General features: G+C 47.4%; 2 protein-coding genes across 2 annotated transcripts in view; one reads left to right on the plus strand and one right to left on the minus strand.

The window, feature by feature from the left end:
• The window catches only part of LOC129391531 (putative HLA class I histocompatibility antigen, alpha chain H), a 4347-nt gene extending 1322 nt beyond the window's left edge, over window positions 1-3025 (plus strand). Inside the window, 3 exon segments of the mRNA XM_055080026.1 lie at window positions 1337-1615; window positions 1618-1811; window positions 1932-3025. Of these exon segments, the coding sequence (XP_054936001.1) occupies window positions 1337-1615; window positions 1618-1811; window positions 1932-2027 (569 nt within the window). The 3' untranslated portion in view covers window positions 2028-3025.
• A 9085-nt stretch (window positions 3026-12110) lies between these two features.
• LOC112064318 (BOLA class I histocompatibility antigen, alpha chain BL3-6-like) lies at window positions 12111-14185 on the minus strand. Its single transcript, XM_028478465.2, has 5 exons — window positions 13358-14185; window positions 13129-13239; window positions 12664-12696; window positions 12476-12523; window positions 12111-12313 (listed from the first exon to the last, which is right to left on the minus strand). Exons 1-5 carry the CDS (start codon window positions 13968-13970, stop codon window positions 12309-12311), a joined length of 810 nt encoding a protein of 269 aa, XP_028334266.1. The 5' UTR covers window positions 13971-14185; the 3' UTR covers window positions 12111-12308.
• Between the last annotated feature and the right edge of the window lie 57 nt (window positions 14186-14242).

Here is a 14242-nt window from a genome sequence, read left to right on the forward strand (position 1 = left end):
TTTCGTCTAGGTAACATTCTTAGACTGTCATGTGGAATGCTCTCTGGTTTGGACTTGCTTAGATTCCCTCCAAAATGTCCCTGCGCGGTGTGAGTGACGTGCACAAGAGCAAGGAACTCTGAGAAGCCACGGCCACAATCAAAACCTAAGGAAACATTAGAGAGAAAGAAAGAAGTTTTTCTAGGCTCAGAACCCCTTCCTTTACCATGGAATCCTTTGAGTTCTTTCTCTAAAGAAAGAAGTTTATCTGAAAATTCTTCTGTCCGCTTTTTGACTGCAGGACTGATAGGCTTTTCAATCCAGAACTTCTTGGGGGGATATCTAGAGAAAATGAAGTCACGGTGAGACCCACTGAGAGAAAGGCATGATTTCCCACCGTCAGCACGTGCACGTGCACAAACACCAACAATGGACCAAAGGGGCAGAGAGTAAAATCTGCTTTTCCAAGTGGTCGGTTTCAAGATCAGAGTCAAAGAGTAGATATATAGAGTTCTGAAGAAAGGGCCATGATCCAAGGATTCTCTATCCACCAATATATCATTTATAGACAATGCTAAAAAAGAGAGAAAACCATTTTCTGCCTTTGAAAGTCTTTGAAACATGCCAGTAATACTACAACCTCTAAAGAAATTACCTGCGGATATAAACTAGACAAATTAAAATTAAGCTTTAAATATACATTTTTAAAAGCTTTACATTTAAATTTAAGGAAGTGCTGGGCAGAGATATATAAGCTAAATACAAAATGAAAGAAATCTGAGGTCTTGATCTTATTATCAAACAGGATTGGATTCAAAGCAAAAAATTATTAAGTGAGACAACAGAGGGTGTTTTATGTTACTACGAAAATTGTAATCCACAATTAAGATATAACTCTCCTTAAAGGTCATACAGAAAAAAAGTATCAAAATATAAAAAGCAAAAACTGTAAGAATGCAAGTAAAATGGGCAAAAACTCATTGCTAATAGGAATCTTTGAGTGATTTCTTCTAGTCCATAACATATCAAGAAGTCAAAAACTAAGTGTCAATACAAAATACTAAATAACCAAACTACTAAGGAAAACTTTATGGAGATAGAGCAAATCCTATTCCAAGAACACAGAGAATGTACCTTCTTTTCAAATGTTTGGAACTGTCCAAAAGTTTACAACATACAATACAGAAAGCCTCAATAAAGTGCAGAATGGTAGAAATGGCAACAAACTTGTCTGGTCACAAGATTTAAAAACTATGAAACATAAAAGTATTAGAAAAAACCCTGCACACCACTGACAAGAAAAAAAAAAAAAAAAAGAGGGAGGGGAGTCCTTGAAGAGGATCTTATCCTGGAGGAGAATGTTGGACAGAGTTCTCACCTCCTTGTCCGGGACCTGGCTTGCCTCGTGCTTGTTCCCTTCACCCGCGGCCTATAGGACGCTCCCTGCCTTGTGCTGGTTGGCAGCCAAAGCATCAGGAGTTACGGTGTCTTGATCTTTGGAGTCGATGCCGCTCAGCAAGCCCCTGCCTGAGCCCTCCCTGCTTTGTCTACCACAGAGCCTCCAGAGCACAGGTGACACACCACCCCAGCCCTGACGGAGAGGTCACCCTGAGATCTTGGGCCCTGGGCTTGTACCCTCAGAGGTCACCCTGACCTGGCAGCATGATGAGGAGGACCAGACCCAGGCCATGGAGCTTGTAGAGACCAGGCCTTCAGAGGACAGAACGTTCCAGAAGTGGGCAGCCCTCGTGTTGCCTTCTGGAGACGAGCAGAGACACACGTGCCACGTGCAGCACCAGGGGCTGCCTGAACCCCTCTTCCTGAGGTCCGGTGTGGAGGGATCTGAGGGGGAACCTTCTTCTCGGGGAAGTAGGAGCCCTTCTGGGGACTTTCAGCAGGGTCAGGGCTCAGATGTGAGCTCAGGGCCCCTCACTCTCCTTTCCTCCTCAAAGCCGTCTTCCCAGCCCGACATCCCCCTCAAGGGAGCATTTGCTGGCCAGGTTCTCCTTGCAGCTGCTGTCGGTGGGGTTGTGTTTGCAGGAGTTTAGGTTGCTGGAACTTTGCCTGCAAGATCTGTGTTCTAGAACAACAAGAACTCAGGTTAGGAAGGGATTCTGGGTTTCATTGTTCTGACCCAAGCGTCTCTCACCTCAGGGGTGAACTGCAACTCCTGTCCTCGTGACTTCTGGAGCCAACGTGCAGACATCCTGTTGTGCAGCAAAGCCTGGAGGGACCCTGGCTGGTGGAAGGCCCGCTGAGAAAGTGCAGGTGAGCTGGGAGGCTGGGGACCTGCTGGGTCCCCTGAGCCCCAGTTCCAGGTCAGGCCAGTGTACGTGGCTGCCTTTGGACTCCAGGACCTTGATCTAAGTTCAGCTCCCCTTCTCCTCTGTGAGGGTTCCAGGAGCAGGGCCACATGAGGCCCAGAAAGTACCAGATTGCCTGGGGAATGGGTCTCTTTCTAGTGGGACAAAAATTCTCAGGTCCGTCTCCTGCAGGATCCTAAATTTTTTTACAGAGATGAAGTAGTATTAAGCCCAGTCCTACAATGAACTGGCAAATCTGAAGGGAGAGTGTAACCTGCATGTGTGTCTGTCAGTGTGTGTTCACATGGGTATAGAAATGTGTGTGGATGTTTGTGTATATGTGTGTGGGTGAGTGTACACAATCATGTGTGGGCCTCTGTGTGTGTATGTGTGTTTTTGTGGTGTGCGGCTGTGCATTGCTCTGATGCGTCCTCATCCTGGCCCCCACCCTGGCCTTCTCCAGGTGCCCCTCTCACCTCAGGGGACATAAGAGACAGAACAGCTCTCCATGTGCACATGAGTAAGAAGTGGCTGAGGTGAGGAGTGTTGGGGAGAAGTGGTCCTCATCCTCTCGGAAGAAAGAAACAGGAGCTCCATGCGTGGACTCTCTTCCTTCCCAGGATTTTGCCTTAATAAATGTGTCAGATACCATTTTAAGGGACTTACATGAATCAAATCCTTTAAATCTCATAAGAGTCCTGTGAGATAGGGACAGCTATCAACCCCACTTTACAGACAAGGAAACTGAGGCCTCTGAGAGCTTGGCTGGCTCTCGGTTGGCTGAGCCATGACTCTAAGGAAGCGGTCTGACCGCTGCGCCCAGGTCTGTACTCACTCTGCTGTGTTGACTCCCATACACTGTTCACCAGGCTCGCTAAGGGTCTCCTCCTCTGGGGGCTCTGACAGCTTCCCTGTCCCCTCTGGGCTCTGAGACTGGCTGGGAGTCTATTGCGTTCCTCACACTCCCTATCGGTGTGTCCATGGGGTCTGAAGTGACAGGAGAGTTGGTTCTACGTTGGCTGCTGGAGTGTGTTTGCCGGAGGCGGGGGGAAGTGGGGGTCACATCTGGGCTGTAGGGCCTCAGTGGTGTTTGCATCTGGGTGTGAGCTGGGCTTTCCAGATGCTGAAGGGTGAAGACCAGCAGGGCCCGTGCAGAGTTTACTCATCACTGTGTTATTTCACAGCCCGAAACCACGGCCCCTCGTGGGCCTTAGAGTCACGGGGGTGTTCACGCATCTCCTTCCCATCCCTGCTGCTCTGACTGCTCCTCTTCCAGCTGACTTCCCGGGAACATCTGCTGTCCCAGGTGGCACATGCGCAGGGGTCTGGCCACACCCCTGCTCACCAGCACTTCCTCCCAGCCTGCGTGCTGCTCCCTTCTGGGGCCTCCTGGATGAAGTGAGAGGACAGCAACTAGGATAGACAGAGAAGCTGACATTATGCTGGTAAAGAGAAAGCAGAATGTCTGTCAGCAAGGAAAGGGAAGCGTTGTCTTAGGGAAGAAGACTGAGTAGTTTCTTTTGGGCTGTTACACTGGCAGCCTCAGACTTCTGCTGGATGTTGACAGGAGGCTGACCTTAATTTCTTGCCATGTAGGACTTGCCAACGCAGCTGCTTCCTTCCTCAGAGCTTGCAAGCAGTGAAGACAGTAGGAAGTCAGCCGGCAAGATGGGGTCTTGCTCTTCTATGATCTAATGTTAGGAGTGACATCCCCGTTGTCATATTCTGTTGGTCAGAAGCAAGTCACAGGTCCTACCCACACTCAGGGGCAGAGAGCCACAAGGTGTGAACCCCAGGAGGCAGGGATCCTTGGGTAGCATCTCAGAGTCTGTCTGCACTGGGACATTCCAGGTCAGAGAAGCAGGAGCACGAGGTAGTGAGGACTCTGCCACGGATGGCACAGTCACCGACAGTCATCGTCACTGTGGGTCCGCCTCAGGCCGGACGATCTGCAGAACTGACGTGTGTTTATCACGGCACCGACCTGGATACAAGAATCAATGTTTTCATCGGAAAGGTTTCTCTCCAGGTCTGTGGGAATCTGAGAGGGTCCCCTCTGAATATTTGCCCCCTTACTTTTCAAACCTCCGACACCTCTAGGAAAGTGCTGTCACTAAAGTCACCCACATTTTTCTTCCCTGTGTCATCCTGCCAGCAAAGCCGGGGCTCCCACTATTCCTCCCATCTTACTTTCGTACAGGATCCCAGAGTCACTCCTTGTGATTCTAGTTTGTTGGTTTCCTCCCCTTCATCCTCATTATGTCTTAGTGATTTTCTCTCGTGTTGATTACTCACTTTCATTAGGAAATTGTGTTCTCTAACTAACCCTTTCCATGAATTTTTGGAACAAATGGGCCAAGGTCGTCTCTCCAATCCTCAGCTCACGTCCCACACAGGGACAGGATAAGAGTGGGGCTCCTGGGAAGTCATGGACTGGCACAGACCCTCATCGGGGTGAGACATTTAGGTCACCAAGGCATAGACCTGAGCTTGCTTTATGTCCCCGGCAGGGGGCACCACACCAGGCACACAGTATGCTCTCAATCAGCTCCCTCCCTCCTGGAAGCTGTTTCCCCAACAACTAATTATAGATTATGGTGCATTTACCAGGTCATTTCACTCCATCGTGAGTTCCTTGATGTGTCACTCCCTGAGGCCCAGCACAGAACTTGACATCTAGTAACCGCCTAATAAATGATTACTAAATGAGTGTGGGGTTTTCTTTGGTCATTCAATATTTATTTCAACTTACTAATACATGCATAAAGTTAAAAAAATTCATATGACATAAAGGATATACAGTGAAAAGTAAATTTCCTCCTCCATCCCATCCAAAACCCTTCCAAATTCCCTCCCTGGACACAGTAACTGTTACCAGTTTCGACAGTATTATAGAGAGCGATTTCATTTTATCAGGTGGTATTTATCACATATTCTATCTGCAATTTTGTTATCAATTAGCAATATATTCTAAGATTATTCTATTTTTAGAATACAAATCTGGCTCAGCTTAAGATATTGATAATAACAATTCTCCACTGCTGATTTAAAAAAATTTAAGTATAGCAAAAATCATCTCACTTCCATAGTAATAGAGATATTTATTTCAACTTACTAATACATGCATAAAGTTAAAAAAATTCATATGACATAAAGGATATACAGTGAAAAGTAAATTTCCTCCTCCATCCCATCCAAAACCCTTCCAAATTCCCTCCCTGGACACAGTAACTGTTACCAGTTTCGACAGTGTTATAGAGAGCGATTTCATTTTATCAGGTGGTATTTATCACATATTCTATCTGCCATTTTGTTATCAATTAGCAATATATTCTAAGATTATTCTATTTTTAGAATACAAATCTGGCTCAGCTTAAGATATTGATAATAACAATTCTCCACTGCTGATTTAAAAAAATTTAAGTATAGCAAAAATCATCTCACTTCCATAGTAATAGAGTTTTTTTCTGGACAAATTCACCCAGATTAAAAATACATTCGGGACTTCCCTGGTGGCGCAGTGGTTAAGAATCCGCCTGCCAATGCACGGGACACGGGTGCAGTCCCTGGTCGGCGAAGATCCCACATGCCGTGGAGCAAATAAGCCCATGCGCCACAACTACTGAAGCCCGTGCACCACAACTACTGAAGCCTGCGCACCTAGAGCCTGTGCTCGCAACAAGAGAAGCCACCACAATGAGAAGCCCCTGCACTGCAACTAAGCGGAACTGGAGAAAGCCCAGCAAAGAAGACTCAATGCAGCCAAAATAAATAAATAAATTAATTAATTAAAGTAAAAAAAAAAAAACATTCAATCTCCACTACTTGTATCCTTTTGATTAAGTTCTGGCCAATATGATGAAGCAGATGTGAACTTTGAAATTTTGATCTTAAAGGGAAGAAACCTTTCTTCCTTCCCTGCTTTCCCTGGTTGCTCATGGACCATGAACATGGTCTTAGGTACCTTGGGTCATGGCAACAATGGCAACATCCCAGGGACAGCAGAGAAGGAAGGTCAAGGAGACCTGGGCGCCTGGACGTCCTCGTGGTGCAGAGCCACCCTAGCAGCCCTGGAACTGCCTGCCTCACTGTCATGGGAGCCACACACAAGCTTCCATCCTGTGAGACCACTGTTATTTGGGTTCTGCTGCACATACTGAATACATATTGGGAGAATAGGACTTCCCAGGAGTGTGGGGCTGTGGTGGTCTGTTCTAAGATGAGCAGAGATATATTTACAGTGTCACCACTTGGGCTCCTGGGACATCATTGTAAATGGAGAAAGGGAGAGCTGGGCCAGGGTTGGGGGCACAGTACAGGGAGACTGGAGACTGTACCCTCCTCATCTTTCTAGCCATGGGGTCTGATAGGGGAGCGTTTGGGTCACCAGGTGTTAGATTTGGGAGCCTTCGTTTCTTCACTTCGCTTCTTGTCCTTTTCACAGACAGTTCTCTTGACATTCCAGCCAGGATGAGAATCACTGCTGGTGGTCTCTTCCTCCTCCTCCTCCTGTCTGATGGCAGTGACTGTGGAGGCTGAGATTTAGAGGAGAAACTCCTCAGGTAGGGAGAGAATGCAGCATCAGTTGTCATTGGGTTCCATCGGGAATCTCTGCTTCCCCAGCCAGGCCTGGACAGCCAGCCCTGAGACAGCTGACCCCGGGTCCCTCATATCTTTTTCCCTGGTGATCCCCAAATATACATTTGTCACTTCCCCTATTCCGTTTGTTACCAATGAGTCACTAGGTCCAGCTTATGTTCCCAAAGTATTAGACAGGGGCATAGATACCAGAGGAGGGAGCATCGGGGACCAACTTAGAGTCTGCCAACCACAGGGTGACTTTGGGAACATCTGACTACATGGCCTGTCACACGGCTGAGGCTCGAAATGCAGAGACCAGAATAAATAAAGAGTTTAAGTCAAAGGTTTTGGAGCTCACTTCACAGGAATCCAGATCAAAATTATCTTCCCGAAAAACTGGCCCAATCTTCCAGGTAATTTGGGATTTTTAAAAGAGAGAACTTTGTAGGTAGAAACATAAACGTAGGAAATGAAAAGAAAGGTAGCAGCGCTGAGAGTTAGCGTTGTCTCACCATCATTGACAATGATCCTTCCAGTTTCCGCAAGAACCACAGTGGTGACTTAACTGGTATGTGATGTGACCACCACCCCTGCATCCTTTAAGTCTTTGAGGATGACGTTAACTTCTTTCATTATCCCAAGACACAATATTGTTTTAATGTTCTGTCGTGGCTGAGCTTGGGAGACCTTTTCAGGGGCTTCCACTAAGCCTTTCTTACTAAAAGCTTTTACTTCACAGATTAAAAAAAAAAACAATATGAGCTCTCTGGGTGACATTTCCAATTACAGCTCATAAGCTTGAGAAAACCAAAAGTAAGATTTTTTCCAGATTTGGCTAATGCCCTAAGGATAAAAACAACTTTTCCCTCTGGGTTATTACCCACATTTATATTTTGGCCTAAACAATTATTCTCTTGATACTGTACTTATGGAAGCTTTTTATACTTTATTTATTATTTTTATTTGTTTTCACTGGAAGAGGCAGCCTTAAAACAAGTTCTATCATGTTACTGGGAATGGAGTCTCCATGACCTATTTTTTCACTCCTGCTACTTATCTGGCACCATGGTAGGTGCTAGGATACAAGTCCACCCAAACCAATGATACTTTATCTCTTCTGTGAGCCAGTGCTGGTTTGTGAAATGTTTGCTCTCAGCTCACAATAAGAAACATACAGACGTTGAAAGTGCATGTAAGCAAGTAAGCTTCTACCTTTATCTTGACCCAGACGGTAATTGCCAAGAAAAAGATGAGCATTTATATCATGTCATTGGATCTGCTCAGACAGTTGGATCATTAGTTCCTCATGGACCAGAGATTGAGTAACTTGGTGTCTAAACTAGTATGGATACTTTTTAAAGACTTTTGTGGGGATCACATGTAAACTGAAGTGATATGGATACGTTCCCCAGAAAGATGTGCATGTACAAAGAAATATGAAACCTAGTATAAAATGTCAGTGCTTATGTATGGATCCCATGAAGACTTATAGATCTTGTTTTTTTAAGCTTAGAAAGAGACAAAGGTAGGGAGAGGACATTTTGAGTAATCATTTCATTATTGAAAACTGCACTCTGCTTATCTGAGTATCAACTGGAGTAGACAGAAGCTGGACCCCATAACAGAACATCACAGAAGAAGTTGAAAGATGTCACTGATTACTTATTCATCCATCCAACCTGACTGCTTACAATGTACCAGGTCGAGTTCTCATCTAGATCACTGCTGCAAAAATTGAAATTTGTCATTCTTTTTCCTTTCCTCACCTTCAGCCTCCACCCCTAGAATCTGTACCCTCTTCCCAAGTTAGGGGAATTTCAAACTTGCAGATCTTGGTAGGAGGTAGAGACCATCATCTCCCTCCATAAGAGAGAAAAACCTGCTTCCAAACATTCTGGCAGGTTGAAACAGCCTGAGGCTCCACCAGGCGGGTGACCCAATGCTGGACTCTGACTCAGGACACGGTGACACAGAGGGCCTGGAAGTGTGCTGAGTGTTTTGGCACATGTGGCAGAGGTGGCAGTAGTGCCATCCAGTTGTCAGGAGCAGCAGAGACAGCAGACCTAGCCGCAGGGTGCACTGTCCAGCATCAGGGCTGACAGTGCTGTGAACAGTGGCATCTGTGCCCACCTGCAGGGGCAGGGGTTCCTCTGTGGGACCCGACCTGGGTGGGATTGTGGATTCTGTTCCTGGCTGTGTAGTCTCAGGGCTGTTCTGTGGCTTTTTACTGAAATAAAACAAAACTACAATCAAGCTCTCTTTCCCTCTCTCTCTCTTTCTCTCTCGTTCCATTTAGAACCATTTGAAACCCTTTTTTGCCCATAAAGAATTGCATGAGAATACCATGTAGCAAAACTCTGAGAGAGCAGGGATTCAGAGACTCTTCCCTGCTGCTTTATTGAGATATGATTGATCTACAATCTTGAGTAAGTTTATGGTGTACATCTTGTTGACTTGATACACTTAATATTGCAAAATAATTACCACCGTAGCATTAGCTTACAACTGTATCATGCCACATAATCACCTTTTTTGTGTGTGTGGAGAAAATTTAGGTCTACCCTCTTAGCAACTCAAGAGCTTTTCTTTATGCTGAGCGGATAACTGCTTCTTACATTTTCCACCTGGCTATACTGCATGGGAGAGAAAACATGTATCTCCCAGAAAATGTCCTGACTTTTTCTTCCCAGGGAAAAAACATTTCAATGCGGATTTAAAACCCCTCCCCACCCTGATTACTCTCTGACCCCTGACCTCAGTGGATTCCAATCTGCCTGAGCCTCAGGACTGCTTGTAGGGATTGTTACAAAGTACTCAGGCCTCTTCCCCGACCCACCATCTCAGAATGTGGGCATGGAGTCCAGGAATCCCTTATGAACAAGCCCTACAGGTGAGGCAGATGCACAGCCACGTGGGAATCCTGCTCTGCATTGTTGCTACTAAATGTGTGATCTGAAGACCAGCAACATCAGCACCAAACGTGTTTAAAATGCAGATTCTCACGCTCCCTTCCACCTGAGGTGTGCGGGTGATGCACAAGGAAGATCGGGACCCCCTGGTCTCTTTGCCATTTGGACTCGGTGTTCAGAACCGTGCGGTCTGCTCGGGTGTGTGGTCTGATCAGATCGCATAGCGCTGGGGGGTCCAGGGTTCAGTCCTTGTCCTTCCTCTTCTGTAGCCAATTCTCCCCCGGTGACCTCATCTGTTCTCAAAGCTTTAAACCTCATTTATAGGGTGTCACCTCTTCCAACAATTTCTCCAGCCAAGTCATCTCACCTGAATCCCAGACTCGGTATGCACTATTCTAAACCGAATGCCAATGCTACAGCCTCCTCAAATATGCTGCTTCCAGAGTCTCCCCATTTCTGTGGAAGGTGCCCCACAGGTCTACTTGCAAATCTCAAAATTTGGGGTCTTCCTTCATTCTGCTCTCTTATAACCCAAATTTAATCCATTAGGAATTGCTGTAAAACGCCACTTTCAGCATATATCCAGAATCCAATCAGTTACTATTATCTTCCCTGCTCACACCCCAGACAAGCACCAGCATCTCCAGCCTGGACACTGCACCATTTCCTACAGTTTCCTCTATGGCCCTGAAATGAAATGAGTTCCCAGGGTACACACACACACACACACACACACACACACAATTTTAATTTATGTTACAATTAGAAAAATTTGTATTCCATTGTTTATACCAAGGAATGAGTGAGAAATCCATCCAAGGAATAGTTTCAGAGAGCAAGGATTCATAGATTTTCATTATCTTGAGCTGATAACACTTCCTCAGTCTTCACCTGGCTACATACCCCAGGGTAGAAAAACCAATATGTGTCTCCAGCATACGTCTTGCCCTTTTCTTCCCAGGAAAAAACAAGGTTTAAGTGTGGATTTAAGGCTCCTCCCCAACCTGAGCGCTCTCTGATCACTGACCTCAGTCGTTCCCAATCCGGCTAAATCCCAAGATTGCTTGTAAGGATTGCTGCAAAATACTCAGGCTTCTTCCCAGACCCATCATCTCAGAATGCTGGGCACGGAGCCCAAGACTTGCTTATTCAACAAGCCCTACAGGTAAGGCTGGTGCACAGCCATGTGGGAATCCTGGTCTACGTTCTTGCTACTAAATGTGATCTGAAAGTCAGCAGAATCAGCACCAATCTTGTTGTAACACAGAATCCCATGCCCTACTACAGACCTTCTGAATCTTACCAAGATGTCCCGATGATTCTTATGCAAATTAAAGTTTAGGACTCCCTGGTCTCTGTGCTGTCTAGACGTAGTGCCAAAACTCTGCAGTCTGCTCAGGTGTGTGGTCTGATCAGATCACGTAGCACTGGGACTTCCAGGGTTTAATCCTTGTTCCTTTCCAGTTTTTGGTTTCTTTGGAAAAGATGGAAAGAATAATCCAGGAAACAGCCCTAGAAGGAGAACAAGAGCTGAATTAGAGAGAAAAGTCATCTCTCAATACCACAGAGACTCCTGTGTGCAGGGGCTGCCACAGGCCTTGTGGGGACCCTGACAGGCAAAATGACTTCTACTGTTGTCAGAGATGGGGGACACCCAGAGCAGAATGAGATCAGAACTCTGTACATGAAAAGAAGAGTCATAATTTTTTTTAAAAAAAAAAGCAAAAAACTGAAGAAGCAAAACATAAACACCCAAAAGAAGATAGGGCTGAGGGCTGGACTGAGGCATGAGTCTAGGCTGACTCAGCCACATGAAGCCCTTGCTTCCCACAGCTCGGAGACAGGACAAGGCCCAAGTGACTTGGATCACAGGTCCTGGTGGGACAAGGTTCTACTGAAGGGACAAGGACAAACAACAGAGAAGATGACCCATCCAATTAGTGACCACTTCAAAGCCCACAATGGACTGAGCACTGACTGGACACAGGCCCTGTCCACACTCCTCATATCCTTCTCTGGTCCCACCTACATCAGACTCAGCACAGCATATAGGTGATCTCCGATGGGTAGACGTCCAGGGCCCAGCACCTCAGGGTGACCTCACGGTCAGAGATGGGGTTGCAGGTCACGTGTGTCTTTGGAGGGTCTGAGGAGGAAGAATCAGAAAATTCACACTTAGTGTTACCTTCATGGGCCACTGAAGCAGCATCATGTGACCATCCTGAGAATGGACAGCACAACAGGTTTGAAAAGCAGCAGCAAAAACACCAGACACCAGCCTGGACTCCGGGGTCTGGGAAAATCTCCCAGTCCTTGGAAAGTTCTAGAATAAGACAAGCAAGTGGATCAGGGAAGAGAACACAGGTCAGGGTGGGGAGGGGTCGTGGTGGGCAGGGGTGGGCCAGTCTCCCCACCTCCTCACATTATGCTATGAGGATCACAGACACATTCAGATGCAGCTGCAGAAAGAAGAGTCAAGGGCTCCGAAGCCACAAAGTGGGACCGTGCATCACTCAGTCCCCACGAGGCTGCTGTCTCACACTGTGAAAGAAAATAATCATGAACAAATTCAGGTCAGTCATGTAAGTGTTGACCTTCCCAACAGCCCCCACATGCTCAAATGTCCCACTCAAAGATCCCCACCACCCGGGGCATCCCCTCGGCCCCAACACCTCTCCCAATCTAGGCCCTCCAGGGTCTCACCTTTAGGATCCGTGAGAGACACATAAGAGCCCTGGGCACTGTCACTGCCTGGGGGAGAACAAAACCAGGATGTGGTCAGAACCCACAGGAGAGAAACGAGAGAAGGACCTTTAGGAGGGTGAGCCCCCCATGGCCTCCTGTCTGCACCCTCACAAGGGTCTCAGGAATCACACCCCCTCCACACTTACTTGCAGCCTGAGCGTAGCTCCCTCCTTTTTTACCTGTAAGAAGAAAACATCACGTGAGAGGCCAGGGAGAAGACTAAGTTGTGAGATCCTAGAGGAACCCCCTAGTCCTGCACCATAGAGAACTTTCCAGAACTGTTGACCAAAACCCATGATAGGATCAGGAACACGAAGAAAGGAGATGAGGGGGACTGAATCAACTTCTGCCCTCCTGGGGGTCTGTCCTCAGCAGGGACCTTCCCTCTGTGACCTTCAAGTGCTGGTAATCTGGTCCCCAACTGGAATTATGAAGGTGAAAAAAATCTTTCATTTCCACATGTGCTTTACGAAAGGATAAGTGCCAGTCTCCAGACGGGCAAGCAATATTTCTGACTGGTACTGCCCAATAAAAACGCAGGCAAGCTTCTACCTGGGCTTGAAACTCCCCAGTGAGACAAGAAAACTGAGATCCCTCCCTCCCGTCCCTACCTGAGTGCTTCTTCCTCCAGATCACAGCTCCAGCCACCACGGCTCCAGTGACCACCAAGAGAGCCAGGCCAACAATGAGGCCCATGATGGGGACGGTGGGCTGAGGAGGTTCTGTGGAGGAAAGGGAAGGGGCCCTGACCTCAGGCTTGAATCCCGACCTTGCTGAACGTGTCCAGAAGGGCTCCTGCTTTATCTGAGAGGAAGCTCCACCCTCCATGTCCCTCCTTACCCCATCTCAGGGTGAGGGGCTCCTGAAGCCCCTCGTGCTGCACACGGCACATGTATCTCTGCTCCTCTCCAGAAGGCACCACCAGGGCCGCCCACTTCTGGAAGGTTCTGTCCCCTGAAGGCCTGGTCTCCACAAGCTCCATGTCCTGGGTCTGATCCTCCCCATCACGCTGCCAGGTCAGTGAAATCTCCTCAGGGTAGAAGCCCAGGGCCCAGCACCTCAGGGTGACCTCACGGTCAGAGATGGGGTGATGGGTCACGTGTGTCTTTGGAGGGTCTGAGGAGGAAGAATTAGAAAATTCACACTTAGTGTTACCTTCATGGGCCACTGAAGCAGCATCATGTGACCATCCTGGGAATGGACAGCACAACAGGTTTGAAAAGAAACAGCAAAAACACCAGACACCAGCCTGGACTCCGGGGTCTGGGAAAATCTCCCAGTCCTTGGAAAGTTCTAGAATAAGGATGAAAGCCAAGGTAGGAGGCTCCATGTAAAGGGGAGAATACAGAGCAATGGTCCTGACTTTGGTGGAGGCTGAATGACTCAGAAAAGCTGGAGTCAGGCCTCCTAAGATGTCCTCAGGCTGAGAACAGGCCTTGAGAGAGAGAGTCATGGTTCACAAGATGGGGGTCAGGGTCAAAGGGCGCCACTGGTCAGTTATTTCAGGGATGGTTTCCTGTTTCTTCCCCAAAGAGACTGGATTCCTTAACCGCCTTTCAAAGAAGTGAGGCCACCGGCGAGTCACTGTCTTCTACAGAAGATGAAAACCTGGACGGATTCCTCCCTCTCCTGACAAGAAGTTGGGGCGGTGTTCCCACAGGGACCCCATTTCCTGCCCTTGTGGGAAGCCAGCTCCAACCCGAAGGGAGACCAGGGAGGCCCGCG

Source organism: Physeter macrocephalus, chromosome 18, assembly GCF_002837175.3.
Source record: "Physeter macrocephalus isolate SW-GA chromosome 18, ASM283717v5, whole genome shotgun sequence".
NCBI classification, from domain to species: Eukaryota; Metazoa; Chordata; class Mammalia; order Artiodactyla; family Physeteridae; genus Physeter; species Physeter macrocephalus.

What these genes read in the sequence shown, in the direction of transcription:
- LOC112064318 (XM_028478465.2), bottom strand. Translation starts at nt 13,970, where the DNA reads ATGACTCTCTCTCTCAAGGCCTGTTCTCAGCCTGAGGACATCTTAGGA. An exon ending in GCCCCTCACCCTGAGATGGG is followed by an intron (nt 13,240 to 13,357) that starts GTAAGGAGGGAC and finishes TTTCCTCCACAG; the next exon opens with AACCTCCTCAGCCCACCGTC. An exon ending in GAGCTACGCTCAGGCTGCAA is followed by an intron (nt 12,524 to 12,663) that starts GTAAGTGTGGAG and finishes GTTCTCCCCCAG; the next exon opens with GCAGTGACAGTGCCCAGGGC.